Here is an 18,711-nt window from a genome sequence, read left to right on the forward strand (position 1 = left end):
GTCAGTATAAATCAATCAATCAAATGAATTTTATAAAGTCCTTTACAGATCCCCGGCCTAAACACGAAAGAGCAAATGAGAAGTAAAAAACTGTCTGGAAGGAATACATCTAGAGGAACCAGGCTCTGAGGGGTGACCAGTCCTCTACTGGCTGTACTGGGTAGACCAGAGGAACCAGGCTCTGAGGGGTGGCCAGTCCTCTACTGGCTGTACTGGGTAGACCAGAGGAACCAGGCTCTGAGGGGTGACCAGTCCTCTACTGGCTGTACTGGGTAGACCAGAGGAACCAGGCTCTGAGGGGTGGCCAGTCCTCTACTGGCTGTACTGGGTAGACCAGAGGAACCAGGCTCTGAGGGGTGACCAGTCCTCTACTGGCTGTACTGGGTAGACCAGAGGAACCAGGCTCTGAGGGGTGGCCAGTCCTCTACTGGGTAGGGAGGAACCAGGCTCTGAGGGGTGACCAGTCCTCTACTGGCTGTACTGGGTAGACCAGAGGAACCAGGCTCTGAGGGGTGGCCAGTCCTCTACTGGGTAGGGAAGAACCAGGCTCTGAGGGGTGACCAGTCCTCTACTGGCTGTACTGGGTAGACCAGAGGAACCAGGCTCTGAGGGGTGACCAGTCCTCTACTGGCTGTACTGGGTAGACCAGAGGAACCAGGCTCTGAGGGGTGACCAGTCCTCTACTGGCTGTACTGGGTAGACCAGAGGAACCAGGCTCTGAGGGGTGACCAGTCCTCTACTGGCTGTACTGGGTAGACCAGAGGAACCAGGCTCTGAGGGGTGACCAGTCCTCTACTGGCTGTACTGGGTAGACCAGAGGAACCAGGCTCTGAGGGGTGACCAGTCCTCTACTGGCTGTACTGGGTAGACCAGAGGAACCAGGCTCTGAGGGGTGACCAGTCCTCTACTGGCTGTACTGGGTAGACCAGAGGAACCAGGCTCTGAGGGGTGACCAGTCCTCTACTGGCTGTACTGGGTAGACCAGAGGAACCAGGCTCTGAGGGGTGACCAGTCCTCTACTGGCTGTACTGGGTAGACCAGAGGAACCAGGCTCTGAGGGGTGACCAGTCCTCTACTGGCTGTACTGGGTAGACCAGAGGAACCAGGCTCTGAGGGGTGGCCAGTCCTCTACTGGGTAGGGAGGAACCAGGCTCTGAGGGGTGACCAGTCCTCTACTGGCTGTACTGGGTAGACCAGAGGAACCAGGCTCTGAGGGGTGACCAGTCCTCTACTGGCTGTACTGGGTAGACCAGAGGAACCAGGCTCTGAGGGGTGGCCAGTCCTCTACTGGCTGTACTGGGTAGACCAGAGGAACCAGGCTCTGAGGGGTGACCAGTCCTCTACTGGCTGTACTGGGTAGACCAGAGGAACCAGGCTCTGAGGGGTGACCAGTCCTCTACTGGCTGTACTGGGTAGACCAGAGGAACCAGGCTCTGAGGGGTGACCAGTCCTCTACTGGCTGTACTGGGTAGACCAGAGGAACCAGGCTCTGAGGGGTGACCAGTCCTCTACTGGCTGTACTGGGTAGACCAGAGGAACCAGGCTCTGAGGGGTGACCAGTCCTCTACTGGCTGTACTGGGTAGACCAGAGGAACCAGGCTCTGAGGGGTGACCAGTCCTCTACTGGCTGTACTGGGTAGACCAGAGGAACCAGGCTCTGAGGGGTGACCAGTCCTCTACTGGCTGTACTGGGTAGACCAGAGGAACCAGGCTCTGAGGGGTGGCCAGTCCTCTACTGGCTGTACTGGGTAGACCAGAGGAACCAGGCTCTGAGGGGTGACCAGTCCTCTACTGGCTGTACTGGGTAGACCAGAGGAACCAGGCTCTGAGGGGTGGTCAGTCCTCTACTGGGTAGGGAGGAACCAGGCTCTGAGGGGTGACCAGTCCTCTACTGGCTGTACTGGGTAGACCAGAGGAACCAGGCTCTGAGGGGTGACCAGTCCTCTACTGGCTGTACTGGGTAGACCAGAGGAACCAGGCTCTGAGGGGTGACCAGTCCTCTACTACTCTACTGGCTGTACTGGGTAGAGAGGAACCAGGCTTCAATATATCCACATAATTTTCATTCCTCATAATGCCATCTATTTTGTGAAGTGCACCAGTCCCTCCTACAGCAAAGCACCCCCACAACATGATGCTGCCACCCCCGTGCTTCACGGTTGGGATGGTGTTCTTCGGCTTGCAAGCCTCCCCCTTTTTCCCCCCAAACATAACGATGGTCATTATGACCAAACAGTTCTATTTTTGTTTCATCAGACCAGAGGACATTTCTCCAAAAAGTATGATCTTTGTGCATTGCAAACCGTAGTCTAGCTTTTTTATGGCGGTTTTGGAGCAGTGGCTTCTTCCATGCTAGGTGGCCTTTCAGGTTATGTCGATATAGGACTCGTTTTACTGTGGATATAGATACCTGTGTACCTGTTTCCTCCAGCATCTTCACAAGGTCCTTTGCTGTTGTTCTGGGATTGATTTGCACTTTTCGCACCAAAGTATGTTCATCTCTAGGAGACAGAACGCGTCTCCTTCCTGAGCGGTATGACGGCTGCGTGGTCCCATGGTGTTTATACTTGCATACTATTGTTTGTACAGATGAACGTGGTACCTTCAGGCGTTTGGAAATTGCTCCCAAGGATGATCCAGACTTGTGGAGGTCTACAATTGTTTTTCTGAGGTCTTGGCTGATTTCTTTTGATTTTCCCATGATGTCAAGCAAAGAGGCACTGAGTATGAAGATAGGCCTTGAAATACATCCACATGTACACTTCCACTTGACTCAAATGATGTCAATTAGCCTATCAGAAGCTTCTAAAGCCATGACATTTTCTGGAATTTTCCAAGCTGTTTAAAGGCACAGTCAACTTAGTGTATGTTAACTTCTGACCCACTGGAATTGTGATACAGTGAATTATCAGTTAAATAATCTGTCTGTAAATAATTGTTGGAAAAATGACTTATGTCATGCACAAAGTAGATGTCCTAACCGACTTGCCTAAACTATTGTTTGTTAACAAGAAATTTGTGGAGTGGTTGAAAAACGAGTTATAACCTAAGTGTATGTAAACTTCCGACTTCAACTGTATAGGCCTATAGGCTCAGGGATCCACTATGATATTAATATAAAAATATGAATTTAAGGAAGAGAAGCCTGGAGAACTGATTTACACCGTTAGAAAAGTTTTTGAACAGGCTAATATTGCAAAAAATTGTAATAGGCTACTGGTATATATTATACAACATGCCTATTTTAATGCTAATTAAATAGACAGTTCGATCTTAATTTAACCACTGAACATGTATCAACAAAATGAAACTAAACACTTTTTTGCGTATTTAAAGAACTGGATTAGGTTGTTAAATAGACCTACAATAATTATAATAATAATAATGAAACAGATGACGATGATGGGAAATATAAATAAAAGTTTGAAAATGACATTAAACCTGAATAGCGAGTTTAGACACAGTCCATCAGGCCAAAGTTTTTCTCATCTTTGCCCATTAACACTTGTCCCAAAGGACATTCCCCTTGTAGGCTGCTTTTCACTCTATTCATTCACCTCTAACTTTCATTTTACTGAAAAGGCCTCCGTCTTTTCAGCCCATAGTGGCCAATGCTCCTTTTACTCTCTCTCTCTCATCAGAAGGAAGCGCACGTGACGTAAGCGGTCAGAACCAGTTTCAGTTGGACATAAGCTATACTTTTTATTGTGTTGCAATTGGCTGACACGAATAACAAGCTCACGCAGTTCTCATCGACTCATCGGTCAATACATTGTAATTGCACATACCCCGAGACTCATGGCATTTGTATCAGACCCGACCCAGATCCAAGACAAAAGTCCCGGGTTCTGATCTCTGAATTCCGGGTCTGTTGGACCCGTGAAGACCTCTACTACTAACGCATGTGAAAGGGTGTTTGAGAGTCCTATTATGTACTGGATTCATAGCTGAGTCTAATATCTCCTTCTCTATATATTCATATACGTATATAGATTGCATGTTATTAATGCTTACAGTCCTTTTTTTGGTTGTTAATCCGATTCGCCCTTCTTGATTTATTTTTAAAAATGTATTCCCCGTTACATTTTAAATAGTTTTAGATTGTTAGGAGCTAGTAACCTAAGAATTTCGCTGCACTGCTATACCACCTGTTAAACGCCGTACGCCACCGTTTAAACTTTTGATTTAACGAGATTGAGAAAGCGGTTTGACCTCGGACTCCTTTTTTGAGTCCCGACTCCCAAATGATCCTTCACCCTTGAACCCCCTACCTGCTCTCTTTCCCGTAGGGTAGTGCCATAGAACACGCTAGACTGCCGGTAAGTACAGTTTGAGTGTTACTGACCGTAACAAGACCACAGAGCATGAGCGTGATGCACGGTCGCCGGGTTTTGTCAAGAATACATGTATGGACTGAGTGTCTGATGTTGCTCTTACTTATTCTGATTGACAGCTACTAAAAGTCTGAAAGACATTCTGATTGGTTGACAGCTCCTAAATGTCTGAAAGACGTTCTGGTTGGTTGACAGCTCCTAAAAGTCTGAAAGACATTCTGATTGGTTGACAGCTCCTAAAAGTCTGAAAGACATTCTGATTGATTGACAGTTCCTGAAAGTCTGAAAGAGATTCTGATTGGTTGAAGAGTAAAAGAGTTTGCTCTGAGGTTGGGACTCCCCTCAACAGACACCTTTTTAACTTTTGGATGTCGCTTGCGTCCCAAATGGCACCCTAATCGCCTTTATAGTGCACTACTTTAGACCAGGACTGGCACCCTGTTCCCTATATAGTGCACTACTTTAGACCAGGACTGGCACCCTATTCCCTATATAGTGTACTACTATAGACCAGGACTGGCACCCTATTCCCTATATAGTGCACTACTTTAGACCAGGACTGGCACCCTAATCGCCTTTATAGTGCACTACTTTAGACCAGGACTGGCACCCTAATCGCCTTTATAGTGCACTACTTTAGACCAGGACTGGCACCCTAATCGCCTTTATAGTGCACTACTTTAGACCAGGACTGGCACCCTAATCGCCTTTATAGTGCACTACTTTAGACCAGGACTGGCACCCTAATCGCCTTTATAGTGCACTACTTTAGACCAGGACTGGCACCCTAATCGCCTTTATAGTGCACTACTTTAGACCAGGACTGGCACCCTAATCGCCTTTATAGTGCACTACTTTAGACCAGGACTGGCACCCTAATCGCCTTTATAGTGCACTACTTTAGACCAGGACTGGCACCCTAATCGCCTTTATAGTGCACTACTTTAGACCAGGACTGGCACCCTGTTCCCTATATAGTGCACTACCATAGACCAGGACTGGCACCCTAATCGCCTTTATAGTGCACTACTTTAGACCAGGACTGGCACCCTATTCCCTATATAGTGCACTACCATAGACCAGGACTGGCACCCTAATCGCCTTTATAGTGCACTACTCGTGGGAATAGTGTGCCATTTGGGATGCAAGCGACATCCTCTGTGATTAACACCAGGTCCCAATTCGCTCACAAATAACTAAATAACTACCCCCTTCCCCTTGTCCCTAACTGTATGGATTTGACCCCTGAACCCTTCCCCTTGGCCCTAACTGTATGGATTTGACCCCTGGATGCCCTTCCCCTTGGCCCTATCTGTATGGATTTGACCCCTGAACCCTTCCCCTTGGCCCTAACTGTATGGATTTGACCCCTGAACCCTTCCCCTTGGCCCTAACTGTATGGATTTGACCCCCTGGAACCCTTCTCCTTGGCCCTAACTGTATGGATTTGACCCCTGGAACCCTTCCCCTTGGCCCTAACTGTATGGATTTGACCCCTGGATGCCCTTCCCCTTGGCCCTAACTGTATGGATTTGACCCCTGGATGTCCTTCCCCTTGGCCCTAACTGTATGGATTTGACCCCTGGAACCCTTCTCCTTGGCCCTAACTGTATGGATTTGACCCCTGGATCCCTTCCCCTTGGCCCTAACTGTATGGATTTGACCCCTGGAACCCTTGGCCCTAACTGTATGGATTTGACCCCTGGAACCCTTCCCCTTGGCCCTAACTGTATGGATTTGACCCCTGAACCCTTCCCCTTGGCCCTAACTGTATGGATTTGACCCCTGAACCCTTCCCCTTGGCCCTAACTGTATGGATTTGACCCCTGAACCCTTCCCCTTGGCCCTAACTGTATGGATTTGACCCCTGGAACCCTTCTCCTTGGCCCTAACTGTATGGATTTGACCCCTGGAACCCTTCCCCTTGGCCCTAACTGTATGGATTTGACCCCTGGAACCCTTCTCCTTGGCCCTAACTGTATGGATTTGACCCCTGGAACCCTTCCCCTTGGCCCTAACTGTATGGATTTGACCCCTGGAACCCTTCTCCTTGGCCCTAACTGTATGGATTTGACCCCTGGATGCCCTTCCCCTTGGCCCTAACTGTATGGTTTTGACCCCTGGAACCCTTCCCCTTGGCCCTAACTGTATGGATTTGACCCCTGGATGCCCTTCTCCTTGGCCCTAACTGTATGGATTTGACCCCTGAACCCTTCCCCTTGGCCCTAACTGTATGGATTTGACCCCTGGAGTCCTTCCCCTTGGCCCTAACTGTATGGATTTGACCCCTGAACCCTTCCCCTTGGCCCTAACTGTATGGATTTGACCCCTGAACCCTTCCCCTTGGCCCTAACTGTATGGATTTGACCCCTGAACCCTTCCCCTTGGCCCTAACTGTATGGATTTGACCCCTGAACCCTTCCCCTTGGCCCTAACTGTATGGATTTAACCCCTGGATGCCCTTCCCCTTGGCCCTATCTGTATGGATTTGACCCCTGAACCCTTCCCCTTGGCCCTAACTGTATGGATTTGACCCCTGAACCCTTCCCCTTGGCCCTAACTGTATGGATTTGACCCCTGAACCCTTCCCCTTGGCCCTAACTGTATGGATTTGACCCCTGGAGTCCTTCCCCTTGGCCCTAACTGTATGGATTTGACCCCTGAACCCTTCCCCTTGGCCCTAACTGTATGGATTTGACCCCTGGAACCCTTCCCCTTGGCCCTAACTGTATGGATTTGACCCCCTGGAACCCTTCCCCTTGGCCCTAACTGTATGGATTTGACCCCTGGATGCCCTTCCCCTTGGCCCTAACTGTATGGATTTGACCCCTGAACCCTTCCCCTTGGCCCTAACTGTATGGATTTGACCCCTGGAACCCTTGGCCCTAACTGTATGGATTTGACCCCTGGAACCCTTGGCCCTAACTGTATGGATTTGACCCCCTGGATCCCTTCCCCTTGGCCCTAACTGTATGGATTTGACCCCTGAACCCTTCCCCTTGGCCCTAACTGTATGGATTTGACCCCCTGGAACCCTTCCCCTTGGCCCTAACTGTATGGATTTGACCCCCTGGAACCCTTCCCCTTGGCCCTAACTGTATGGATTCGACCCCTGAACCCTTCCCCTTGGCCCTAACTGTATGGATTTGACCCACTGGAACCCTTCCCCTTGGCCCTAACTGTATGGATTTGACCCCTGAACCCTTCCCCTTGGCCCTAACTGTATGGATTTGACCCCTGAACCCTTCCCCTTGGCCCTAACTGTATGGATTTGACCCCTGAACCCTTCCCCTTGGCCCTAACTGTATGGATTTGACCCCTGGATGCCCTTCCCCTTGGCCCTATCTGTATGGATTTGACCCCTGAACCCTTCCCCTTAACTGTATGGATTTGACCCCTGAACCCTTCCCCTTGGCCCTAACTGTTTGGATTTGACCCCTGAACCCTTCCCCTTGGCCCTAACTGTATGGATTTGACCCCTGAACCCTTCCCCTTGGCCCTAACTGTATGGATTTGACCCCTGAACCCTTCCCCTTGGCCCTAACTGTATGGATTTGACCCCCTGGAACCCTTCTCCTTGGCCCTAACTGTATGGATTTGACCCCTGGAACCCTTCCCCTTGGCCCTAACTGTATGGATTTGACCCCTGGATGCCCTTCCCCTTGGCCCTAACTGTATGGATTTGACCCCTGGATGCCCTTCCCCTTGGCCCTAACTGTATGGATTTGACCCCTGGAACCCTTCTCCTTGGCCCTAACTGTATGGATTTGACCCCTGGATCCCTTCCCCTTGGCCCTAACTGTATGGATTTGACCCCTGGAACCCTTGGCCCTAACTGTATGGATTTGACCCCCTGGATCCCTTCCCCTTGGCCCTATCTGTATGGATTTGACCCCTGAACCCTTCTCCTTGGCCCTAACTGTATGGATTTGACCCCTGAACCCTTCTCATTGGCCCTAACTGTATGGATTTGACCCCTGGGTGGATTTGACCCCCTGGGGCCCTTCCCCTTGGCCCTAACTGTATGGATTTGACCCCTGGAGTCCTTCCCCTTGGCCCTGACTGTGTGGATTTGACCCCCTGGATGCCCTTCTCCTTGGCCCTAACTGTATGGATTTGACCCCTGGAGTCCTTCCCCTTGGCCCTAACTGTATGGATTTGACCCCTGGAGTCCTTCCCCTTGGCCCTAACTGTGTGGATTTGACCCCCTGGATGCCCTTCTCCTTGGCCCTAACTGTATGGATTTGACCCCTGGAGTCCTTCCCCTTGGCCCTAACTGTGTGGATTTGACCCCCTGGATGCCCTTCTCCTTGGCCCTAACTGTATGGATTTGACCCCTGGAGTCCTTCCCCTTGGCCCTAACTGTATGGATTTGACCCCTGAAGTCCTTCCCCTTGGCCCTAACTGTATGGATTTGACCCCTGAACCCTTCCCCTTGGCCCTAACTGTATGGATTTGACCCCTGGATGCCCTTCCCCTTGGCCCTAACTGTATGGTTTTGACCCCTGGAACCCTTCCCCTTGGCCCTAACTGTATGGATTTGACCCCTGGAGTCCTTCCCCTTGGCCCTAACTGTATGGATTTGACCCCTGAACCCTTCCCCTTGGCCCTAACTGTATGGATTTGACCCCTGAACCCTTCCCCTTGGCCCTAACTGTATGGATTTGACCCCTGGAGTCCTTCCCCTTGGCCCTAACTGTATGGATTTGACCCCCTGAACCCTTCCCCTTGGCCCTAACTGTATGGATTTGACCCCCTGGAACCCTTCCCCTTGGCCCTAACTGTATGGATTTGACCCCTGGAACCCTTCCCCTTGGCCCTAACTGTATGGATTTGACCCCCTGGAACCCTTCCCCTTGGCCCTAACTGTATGGATTTGACCCCTGGATGCCCTTCCCCTTGTCCCTAACTGTGGATTTGACCCCTGAACCCTTCCCCTTGGCCCTAACTGTATGGATTTGACCCCTGGAACCCTTGGCCCTAACTGTATGGATTTGACCCCTGCAACCCTTCCCCTTAGCCCTAACTGTATGGATTTGACCCCTGAACCCTTCCCCTTGGCCCTAACTGTATGGATTTGACCCCTGAACCCTTCCCCTTGGCCCTAACTGTATGGATTTGACCCCTGAACCCTTCCCCTTGGCCCTAACTGTATGGATTTGACCCCTGGAACCCTTCTCCTTGGCCCTAACTGTATGGATTTGACCCCTGAACCCTTCCCCTTGGCCCTAACTGTATGGATTTGACCCCCTGGAACCCTTCTCCTTGGCCCTAACTGTATGGATTTGACCCCTGGAACCCTTCCCCTTGGCCCTAACTGTATGGATTTGACCCCTGGAACCCTTCTCCTTGGCCCTAACTGTATGGATTTGACCCCTGGATGCCCTTCCCCTTGGCCCTAACTGTATGGATTTGACCCCTGAACCCTTCCCCTTGGCCCTAACTGTATGGATTTGACCCCTGGAACCCTTGGCCCTAACTGTATGGATTTGACCCCTGGAACCCTTGGCCCTAACTGTATGGATTTGACCCCTGGAACCCTTCCCCTTGGCCCTAACTGTATGGATTTGACCCCTGAACCCTTCCCCTTGGCCCTAACTGTATGGATTTGACCCCTGAACCCTTCCCCTTGGCCCTAACTGTATGGATTTGACCCCTGGATGCCCTTCCCCTTGGCCCTAACTGTATGGATTTGACCCCTGGAACCCTTCTCCTTGGCCCTAACTGTATGGATTTGACCCCTGGAACCCTTCCCCTTGGCCCTAACTGTATGGATTTGACCCCTGGAACCCTTCCCCTTGGCCCTAACTGTATGGATTTGACCCCTGGAACCCTTCTCCTTGGCCCTAACTGTATGGATTTGACCCCTGGATGCCCTTCCCCTTGGCCCTAACTGTATGGATTTGACCCCTGGAACCCTTCTCCTTGGCCCTAACTGTATGGATTTGACCCCTGGAACCCTTCTCCTTGGCCCTAACTGTATGGATTTGACCCCTGGATGCCCTTCCCCTTGGCCCTAACTGTATGGTTTTGACCCCTGGAGTCCTTCCCCTTGGCCCTAACTGTATGGATTTGACCCCTGAACCCTTCCCCTTGGCCCTAACTGTATGGATTTGACCCCTGAACCCTTCCCCTTGGCCCTAACTGTATGGATTTGACCCCTGGAGTCCTTCCCCTTGGCCCTAACTGTATGGATTTGACCCCCTGAACCCTTCCCCTTGGCCCTAACTGTATGGATTTGACCCCCTGGAACCCTTCCCCTTGGCCCTAACTGTATGGATTTGACCCCTGGAACCCTTCCCCTTGGCCCTAACTGTATGGATTTGACCCCCTGGAACCCTTCCCCTTGGCCCTAACTGTATGGATTTGACCCCTGGATGCCCTTCCCCTTGGCCCTAACTGTATGGATTTGACCCCTGAACCCTTCCCCTTGGCCCTAACTGTATGGATTTGACCCCTGGAACCCTTGGCCCTAACTGTATGGATTTGACCCCTGGAACCCTTCCCCTTGGCCCTAACTGTATGGATTTGACCCCTGAACCATTCCCCTTGGCCCTAACTGTATGGATTTGACCCCTGAACCCTTCCCCTTGGCCCTAACTGTATGGATTTGACCCCTGAACCCTTCCCCTTGGCCCTAACTGTATGGATTTGACCCCTGGAACCCTTCTCCTTGGCCCTAACTGTATGGATTTGACCCCTGAACCCTTCCCCTTGGCCCTAACTGTATGGATTTGACCCCCTGGAACCCTTCTCCTTGGCCCTAACTGTATGGATTTGACCCCTGGAACCCTTCCCCTTGGCCCTAACTGTATGGATTTGACCCCTGGAACCCTTCTCCTTGGCCCTAACTGTATGGATTTGACCCCTGGATGCCCTTCCCCTTGGCCCTAACTGTATGGTTTTGACCCCTGGAACCCTTCCCCTTGGCCCTAACTGTATGGATTTGACCCCTGGATGCCCTTCCCCTTGGCCCTAACTGTATGGATTTGACCCCTGGAACCCTTCTCCTTGGCCCTAACTGTATGGATTTGACCCCTGGAACCCTTCCCCTTGGCCCTAACTGTATGGATTTGACCCCTGAACCCTTCCCCTTGGCCCTAACTGTATGGATTTGACCCCCTGGAACCCTTCTCCTTGGCCCTAACTGTATGGATTTGACCCCTGGAACCCTTCCCCTTGGCCCTAACTGTATGGATTTGACCCCTGGAACCCTTCTCCTTGGCCCTAACTGTATGGATTTGACCCCTGGATGCCCTTCCCCTTGGCCCTAACTGTATGGTTTTGACCCCTGGAACCCTTCCCCTTGGCCCTAACTGTATGGATTTGACCCCTGGATGCCCTTCCCCTTGGCCCTAACTGTATGGATTTGACCCCTGGGACCCTTCTCCTTGGCCCTAACTGTATGGATTTGACCCCTGGAACCCTTCTCCTTGGCCCTAACTGTATGGATTTGACCCCTGGATGCCCTTCCCCTTGGCCCTAACTGTATGGTTTTGACCCCTGGAACCCTTCCCCTTGGCCCTAACTGTATGGATTTGACCCCTGGATGCCCTTCTCCTTGGCCCTAACTGTATGGATTTGACCCCTGAACCCTTCCCCTTGGCCCTAACTGTATGGATTTGACCCCTGGAACCCTTCTCCTTGGCCCTAACTGTATGGATTTGACCCCTGAACCCTTCCCCTTGGCCTTAACTGTATGGATTTGACCCCCTGGAACCTTCCCCTTGGCCCTAACTGTATGGATTTGACCCCCTGGAACCCTTCCCCTTGGCCCTAACTGTATGGATTTGACCCCCTGGATCCCTTCCCCTTGGCCCTAACTGTATGGATTTGACCCCTGGATGCCCTTCCCCTTGGCCCTAACTGTATGGATTTGACCCCCTGGAGCCCTTCCCCTTGGCCCTAACTGTATGGATTTGACCCCCTGGAACCCTTCCCCTTGGCCCTAACTGTATGGATTTGACCCCCTGGAACCCTTCCCCTTGGCCCTAACTGTATGGATTTGACCCCCTGGATCCCTTCCCCTTGGCCCTAACTGTATGGATTTGACCCCCTGGATGCCCTTCCCCTTGGCCCTAACTGTATGGATTTGACCCACTGGTTCTGACTTGATTAACATCTCCCGAAGAGTGAATAACGTTGCTCTGTAGTTGGACCCTTCTTTACTGGTCCCCTTTTTGGTAGCACAAGAGATGCCTCCTACCCACGTTCTCCTCTTCCCTCTCTCCGCCCCGTTCTCCTCTTCCCTCTCTCCGCCCCGTTCTCCTCTTCCCTCTCTCCGCCACGTTCTCCTCTTCCCTCCCCTCTCCGCCCTGTTCTCCTTTTCCCTCCTCCCCTTTCTGCCTCCCTCCTCTCTGCCCCGTTCTCCCCTTCCCTCCTCTCCTCCCCGTTCTCCTCTTCCCTCCTCTCTTCCCCGTTCTCCTCTTCCCTCCTCTCTCCGCCCCGTTCTCCTCTTCCCTCCTCTCTCCGCCCCGTTCTCCCCTTCCCTCCTCTCTCCGCCCCGTTCTCCTCTTCCCTCCTCTCTCGGCCCCGTTCTCCCCTTCCCTCCTCTCTCCGCCCCGTTCTCCCCTTCCCTCCTCTCTCCGCCCCGTTCTCACCTTCCCTCCTCTCTCCGCCCCGTTCTCCCCTTCCCTCCTCTCTCCGTACCGTTCTCCCCTTCCCTCCTCTCTCCGCCCCGTTCTCCCCTTCCCTCCTCTCTCCGCCCCGTTCTCCCCTTCCCTCCTCTCTCCGCCCCGTTCTCCACATCCCTCCTCTCTCCGCCCCGTTCTCCCCTTCCCTCCTCTCTCCGCCCCGTTCTCCCCTTCCCTCCTCTCTCCGCCCCGTTCTCCCCTTCCCTCCTCTCTCCGCCCCGTTCTCCACATCCCTCCTCTCTCCGCCCCGTTCTCACCTTCCCTCCTCTCTCCGCCCCGTTCTCCCCTTCCCTCCTCTCTCCGCCCCGTTCTCCTCTTCCCTCCTCTCTCCGTACCGTTCTCCCCTTCCCTCCTCTCTCCGCCCCGTTCTCCCCTTCCCTCCTCTCTCCGCCCCGTTCTCCCCTTCCCTCCTCTCTCCGCCCCGTTCTCCCCTTCCCTCCTCTCTCTGCCCCGTTCTCCACATCCCTCCTCTCTCCGCCCCGTTCTCCCCTTCCCTCCTCTCTCCGCCCCGTTCTCCCCTTCCCTCCTCTCTCCGCCCCGTTCTCCCCTTCCCTCCTCTCTCCGCCCCGTTCTCCCCTTCCCTCCTCTCTCCGCCCCGTTCTCCTCTTCCCTCCTCTCTCCGTACCGTTCTCCCCTTCCCTCCTCTCTCCGCCCCGTTCTCCCCTTCCCTCCTCTCTCCGCCCCGTTCTCCCCTTCCCTCCTCTCTCCGCCCCGTTCTCCCCTTCCCTCCTCTCTCCGCCCCGTTCTCCCCTTCCCTCCTCTCTCCGCCCCGTTCTCCCCATCCCTCCTCTCTCCGCCCCGTTCTCCCCTTCCCTCCTCTCTCCGCCCCGTTCTCCCCTTCCCTCCTCTCTCCGCCCCGTTCTCCCCTTCCCTCCTCTCTCCGCCCCGTTCTCCCCTTCCCTCCTCTCTCCGTACCGTTCTCCCCTTCCCTCCTCTCTCCGCCCCGTTCTCCCCTTCCCTCCTCTCTCCGCCCCGTTCTCCCCTTCCCTCCTCTCTCCGCCCCGTTCTCCCCTTCCCTCCTCTCTCCGTACCGTTCTCCCCTTCCCTCCTCTCTCCGCCCCGTTCTCCCCTTCCCTCCTCTCTCCGCCCCGTTCTTCCCTCCTCTCTCCGCCCCGTTCTCCCCTCCTCTCTCCGCCCCGTTCTCCCCTCCTCTCTCCGCCCCGTTCTCCCCTCCTCTCTCCGCCCCGTTCTCCCCTTCCCTCCTCTCTCCGCCCCGTTCTCCACATCCCTCCTCTCTCCGCCCCGTTCTCCCCTTCCCTCCTCTCTCCGCCCCGTTCTCCCCTTCCCTCCTCTCTCCGCCCCGTTCTCCCCTTCCCTCCTCTCTCCGCCCCGTTCTCCCCTTCCCTCCTCTCTCTGCCCCGTTCTCCCCTTCCCTCCTCTCTCCGCCCCGTTCTCCCCTTCCCTCCTCTCTCCGCCCCGTTCTCCACATCCCTCCTCTCTCCGCCCCGTTCTCCCCTTCCCTCCTCTCTCCGCCCCGTTCTCCTCTTCCCTCCTCTCTCCGCCCCGTTCTCCCCTTCCCTCCTCTCTCCGCCCCGTTCTCCCCTTCCCTCCTCTCTCCGCCCCGTTCTCCCCTTCCCTCCTCTCTCCGCCCCGTTCTCCCCTTCCCTCCTCGCTCCGCCCCGTTCTCCCCTTCCCTCCTCTCTCCGCCCCGTTCTCCTCCTCCAATACCATCAGAATGCTGTTGGGAACACTCAAAGGGTGGGACTGTCACAATGATGACATCCTCTAATAGTTCCTGACCGCTGTGTGTGTGTGTGTGTGTGTGTGTGTGTGTGTGTGTGTGTGTGTGTGTGTGTGTGTGTCGCTTCCCAAAGCAGCCCCCTCTGCTCCTTGTTAGTTCCCCTTTGTTGCCATGTCAAACAGTAATGGTCGTGAGGCTTGTATTGTATAAACATTCGTTGCTCATATCTAATGGTTTCAGTGCCTCCTTCCTCAAGAGGGCAATGGTTATGGCTGTGTGTTATAGGCACCCTACTTAGGCAGCCTAGCTGGTATAGGCAACCTACTTAGGCAGCCTAGCTGGTATAGGCACCCTACTTAGGCAGCCTAGCTGTTATAGGCACCCTACTTAGGCTGCCTAGCTGTTATAGGCACCCTACTTAGGCAGCCTAGCTGGTATAGGCACCCTACTTAGGCAGCCTAGCTGGTATAGGCACCCTACTTAGGCAGCCTAGCTGTTATAGGCACCCTACTAAGGCAGCCTAGCTGTTATAGGCACCCTACTTAGGCAGCCTAGCTGTTATAGGCACCCTACTTAGGCAGCCTAGCTGTTATAGGCACCCTACTTAGGCAGCCTAGCTGTTATAGGCACCCTACTTAAGTAGCCTAGCTGTTATAGTCACCCTACTTAGGCAGCCTTGCTGTTATAGGCACCCAACTTAGGCAGCCTAGCTGTTATAGGCACCCTACTTAGGCAGCCTAGCTGTTATAGGCACCCAACTTAGGCAGCATAGCTGTAATAGGCACCCTACTTAGTTCAGCCTAGCTGTTATAGGCACCCTACTTAAGTAGCCTAGCTGTTATAGGCACCCTACTTAGGCAGCCTTGCTGTTATAGGCACCCAACTTAGGCAGCCTAGCTGTTATAGGCACCCTACTTAGGCAGCCTTGCTGTTATAGGCACCCAACTTAGGCAGCATAGCTGTAATAGGCACCCTACTTAGTTCAGCCTAGCTGTTATAGGCACCCTACTTAGTTCAGCCTAGCTGTTATAGGCACCCTACTTAGTTCAGTCTAGCTGTTATAGGCACCCTACTTAGTTCAGCCTAGCTGTTATAGGCCACCCTATTTAGTTCAGTCTAGCTGTTATAGGTCACCCTACTTAGTTCAGTCTAGCTGTTATAGGTCACCCTACTTAATTCAGTCTAGCTGTTATAGGTCACCCTACTTAGTTCAGCCTAGCTGTTATAGGCCACCCTATTTAGTTCAGCCTAGCTGTTATAGGTCACCCTACTTAGTTCAGCCTAGCTGTTATAGGTCACCCTACTTAGTTCAGCCTAGCTGTTATAGGTCACCCTACTTAGTTCAGCCTAGCTGTTATAGGTCACCCTACTTAGTTCAGCCCAGCTGTTATAGGTCACCCTACTTAGTTCAGCCTAGCTGTTATAGGTCACCCTACTTAGTTCAGTCTAGCTGTTATAGGTCACCCTACTTAGTTCAGCCTAGCTGTTATAGGTCACCCTACTTAGTTCAGCCTAGCTGTTATAGGTCACCCTACTTAGTTCAGTCTAGCTGTTATAGGTCACCCTACTTAGTTCAGCCTAGCTGTTATAGGTCACCCTACTTAGTTCAGCCTAGCTGTTATAGGTCACCCTACTTAGTTCAGCCTAGCTGTTATAGGTCACTCTACTTAGTTCAGCCCAGCTGTTATAGGTCACCCTACTTAGTTCAGCCTAGCTGTTATAGGTCACCCTACTTAGTTCAGTCTAGCTGTTATAGGTCACCTTACTTAGTTCAGCCTAGCTGTTATAGGTCACCCTACTTAGTTCAGTCTAGCTGTTATAGGTCACCCTACTTAGTTCAGTTTAGCTGTTATTGGTTACACTACTTAGTTCAGCCTAGCTGTTATAGGTCACCCTACTTAGTTCAGCCTGGCTTCCATAGGTCACCCCACTTAGTTCAGCCTAGCTGTTATAGGTCACCCTACTTAGTTCAGTCTAGCTTTTATAGGTCACCCTACTTAGTTCATCCCAGCTGTTATAGGTCACCCTACTTAGTTCAGCCCAGCTGTTATAGGTCACCCTACTTAGTTCAGTCTAGCTGTTATAGGTCACCCTACTTAGTTCAGTCTAGCTGTTATAGGTCACCCTACTTAGTTCAGCCTAGCTGTTATAGGTCACCCTACTTAGTTCAGTCTAGCTGTTATAGGTCACCCTACTTAGTTCAGCCTGGCTGTTATAGGTCACCCTACTTAGTTCAGCCTAGCTGTTATAGGTCACCCTACTTAGTTCAGTCTGGCTGTTATAGGTCACCCTACTTAGTTCAGTCTGGCTGTTGTAGGTCACCCTACTTAGTTCAGCCTAGCTGTTATAGGTCACCCTACTTAGTTCAGTCTAGCTGTTATAGATCACCCTACTTAGTTCAGCCTAGCTGTTATAGGTCACCCTACTTAGTTCAGTCTAGCTGTTATAGGTCACCCTACTTAGTTCAGTCTAGCTGTTATAGGTCACCCTACTTAGTTCAGCCTAGCTGTTATTGGTCACCCTACTTAGTTCAGCCTAGCTGTTATAGGTCACTCTACTTAGTTCAGCCCAGCTGTTATAGGTCACCCTACTTAGTTCAGCCTAGCTGTTATAGGTCACCCTACTTAGTTCAGTCTAGCTGTTATAGGTCACCTTACTTAGTTCAGCCTAGCTGTTATAGGTCACCCTACTTAGTTCAGTCTAGCTGTTATAGGTCACCCTACTTAGTTCAGTCTAGCTGTTATTGGTTACCCTACTTAGTTCAGCCTAGCTGTTATAGGTCACCCTACTTAGTTCAGCCTGGCTTCCATAGGTCACCCCACTTAGTTCAGCCTAGCTGTTATAGGTCACCCTACTTAGTTCAGTCTAGCTGTTATAGGTCACCCTACTTAGTTCATCCCAGCTGTTATAGGTCACCCTACTTAGTTCAGCCCAGCTGTTATAGGTCACCCAACTTAGTTCAGTCTAGCTTTTATAGGTCACCCTACTTAGTTCAGTCTAGCTGTTATAGGTCACCCTACTTAGTTCAGCCTGGCTGTTATAAGTCACCCTACTTAGTTCAGCCTGGCTGTTATAGGTCACCCTACTTAGTTCAGCCTGGCTGTTATAGGTCACCCTACTTAGTTCAGTCTGGCTGTTATAGGTCACCCTACTTAGTTCAGTCTGGCTGTTGTAGGTCACCCTACTTAGTTCAGTCTAGCTGTTGTAGGTCACCCTACTTAGTTCAGCCTAGCTGTTATAGGTCACCCTACTTAGTTCAGCCTAGCTGTTATAGGTCACCCTACTTAGTTCAGTCTAGCTGTTATAGGTCACCCTACTTAGTTCAGTCTAGCTGTTATAGGTCACCCTACTTAGGTTATAGCTTGTTGTGACCAACATGCAAAAGTCCTTAGTGCAAATACCCCATTCTCTGATTTATATTATTAGTTTTTAAAAAGGTTTGAGGAAGTTTATTTGTTGTCTTTTCCCATAATTCCTTTATCTTGTTGTGACACAACACTGATTAACACTAATTTAGATGATGCTGGTGTGTGTTCAGGTTATTGATTATCTCCCCAGAATAACACAACGTGTGTGTTCCCAACACAAAACTCATAAACACACAAGGTATAACCATGTGATGATAAATACCGACTACCTGTGTTTGTTACTGTTGCGTAAATTAACAAATAACACACTCATTTAACAAAACTCTGTGTGTGTGTTTCCATTCTCAACATTAAACAGATGATATATCCTGAGTCACCACGGAAACTACCGCTGTTTACTGTACAATCACCACAACGCTCTCTGTGTCTGTGTTCTCTCTCTCCTTGGCTCGCTCTCGCTCTCTTTCTTGTATATATTAATGCATTGTCATGCACTTCCTCTCGCCCTTCATCTGGATTCTCTCTATTCACCTTGATCATCTTAACTGCACCTGAAGTGGCCCTGATTAGGAGTGTGTGTGTGTGTGACTTTGGGCTGGTGATGGATGTCTCGGGAGACGATTAAAGGAGAGAAACAAGAGGGGATGGACAGTTTGTAATGGGGGGTCTTTCCCAGCCAGCCAGAGTTCTAACCT

At 51.8% G+C, this 18,711-nt stretch overlaps 1 protein-coding gene across 3 annotated transcripts in view; it reads left to right on the forward strand.

The window, feature by feature from the left end:
- exoc6b (exocyst complex component 6B) overlaps positions 1 to 18,711 on the forward strand; it is a 209,576-nt gene that overhangs the window by 128,334 nt on the left and 62,531 nt on the right. For 2 of the 3 annotated variants that reach the window (XM_071379107.1, XM_071379109.1), the window contains exon 19: positions 4,290 to 4,319. The exons of the other annotated variant lie outside the window; for it this stretch is intronic. In XM_071379107.1, the coding sequence (XP_071235208.1) occupies positions 4,290 to 4,319 (30 nt within the window). The remainder of the gene's footprint in view (positions 1 to 4,289; positions 4,320 to 18,711) is intronic. 3 annotated transcript variants of the gene reach the window in all.

This window comes from Salvelinus alpinus, chromosome 31, assembly GCF_045679555.1.
Source record: "Salvelinus alpinus chromosome 31, SLU_Salpinus.1, whole genome shotgun sequence".
In the NCBI taxonomy this organism is placed as follows: domain Eukaryota; kingdom Metazoa; phylum Chordata; class Actinopteri; order Salmoniformes; family Salmonidae; genus Salvelinus; species Salvelinus alpinus.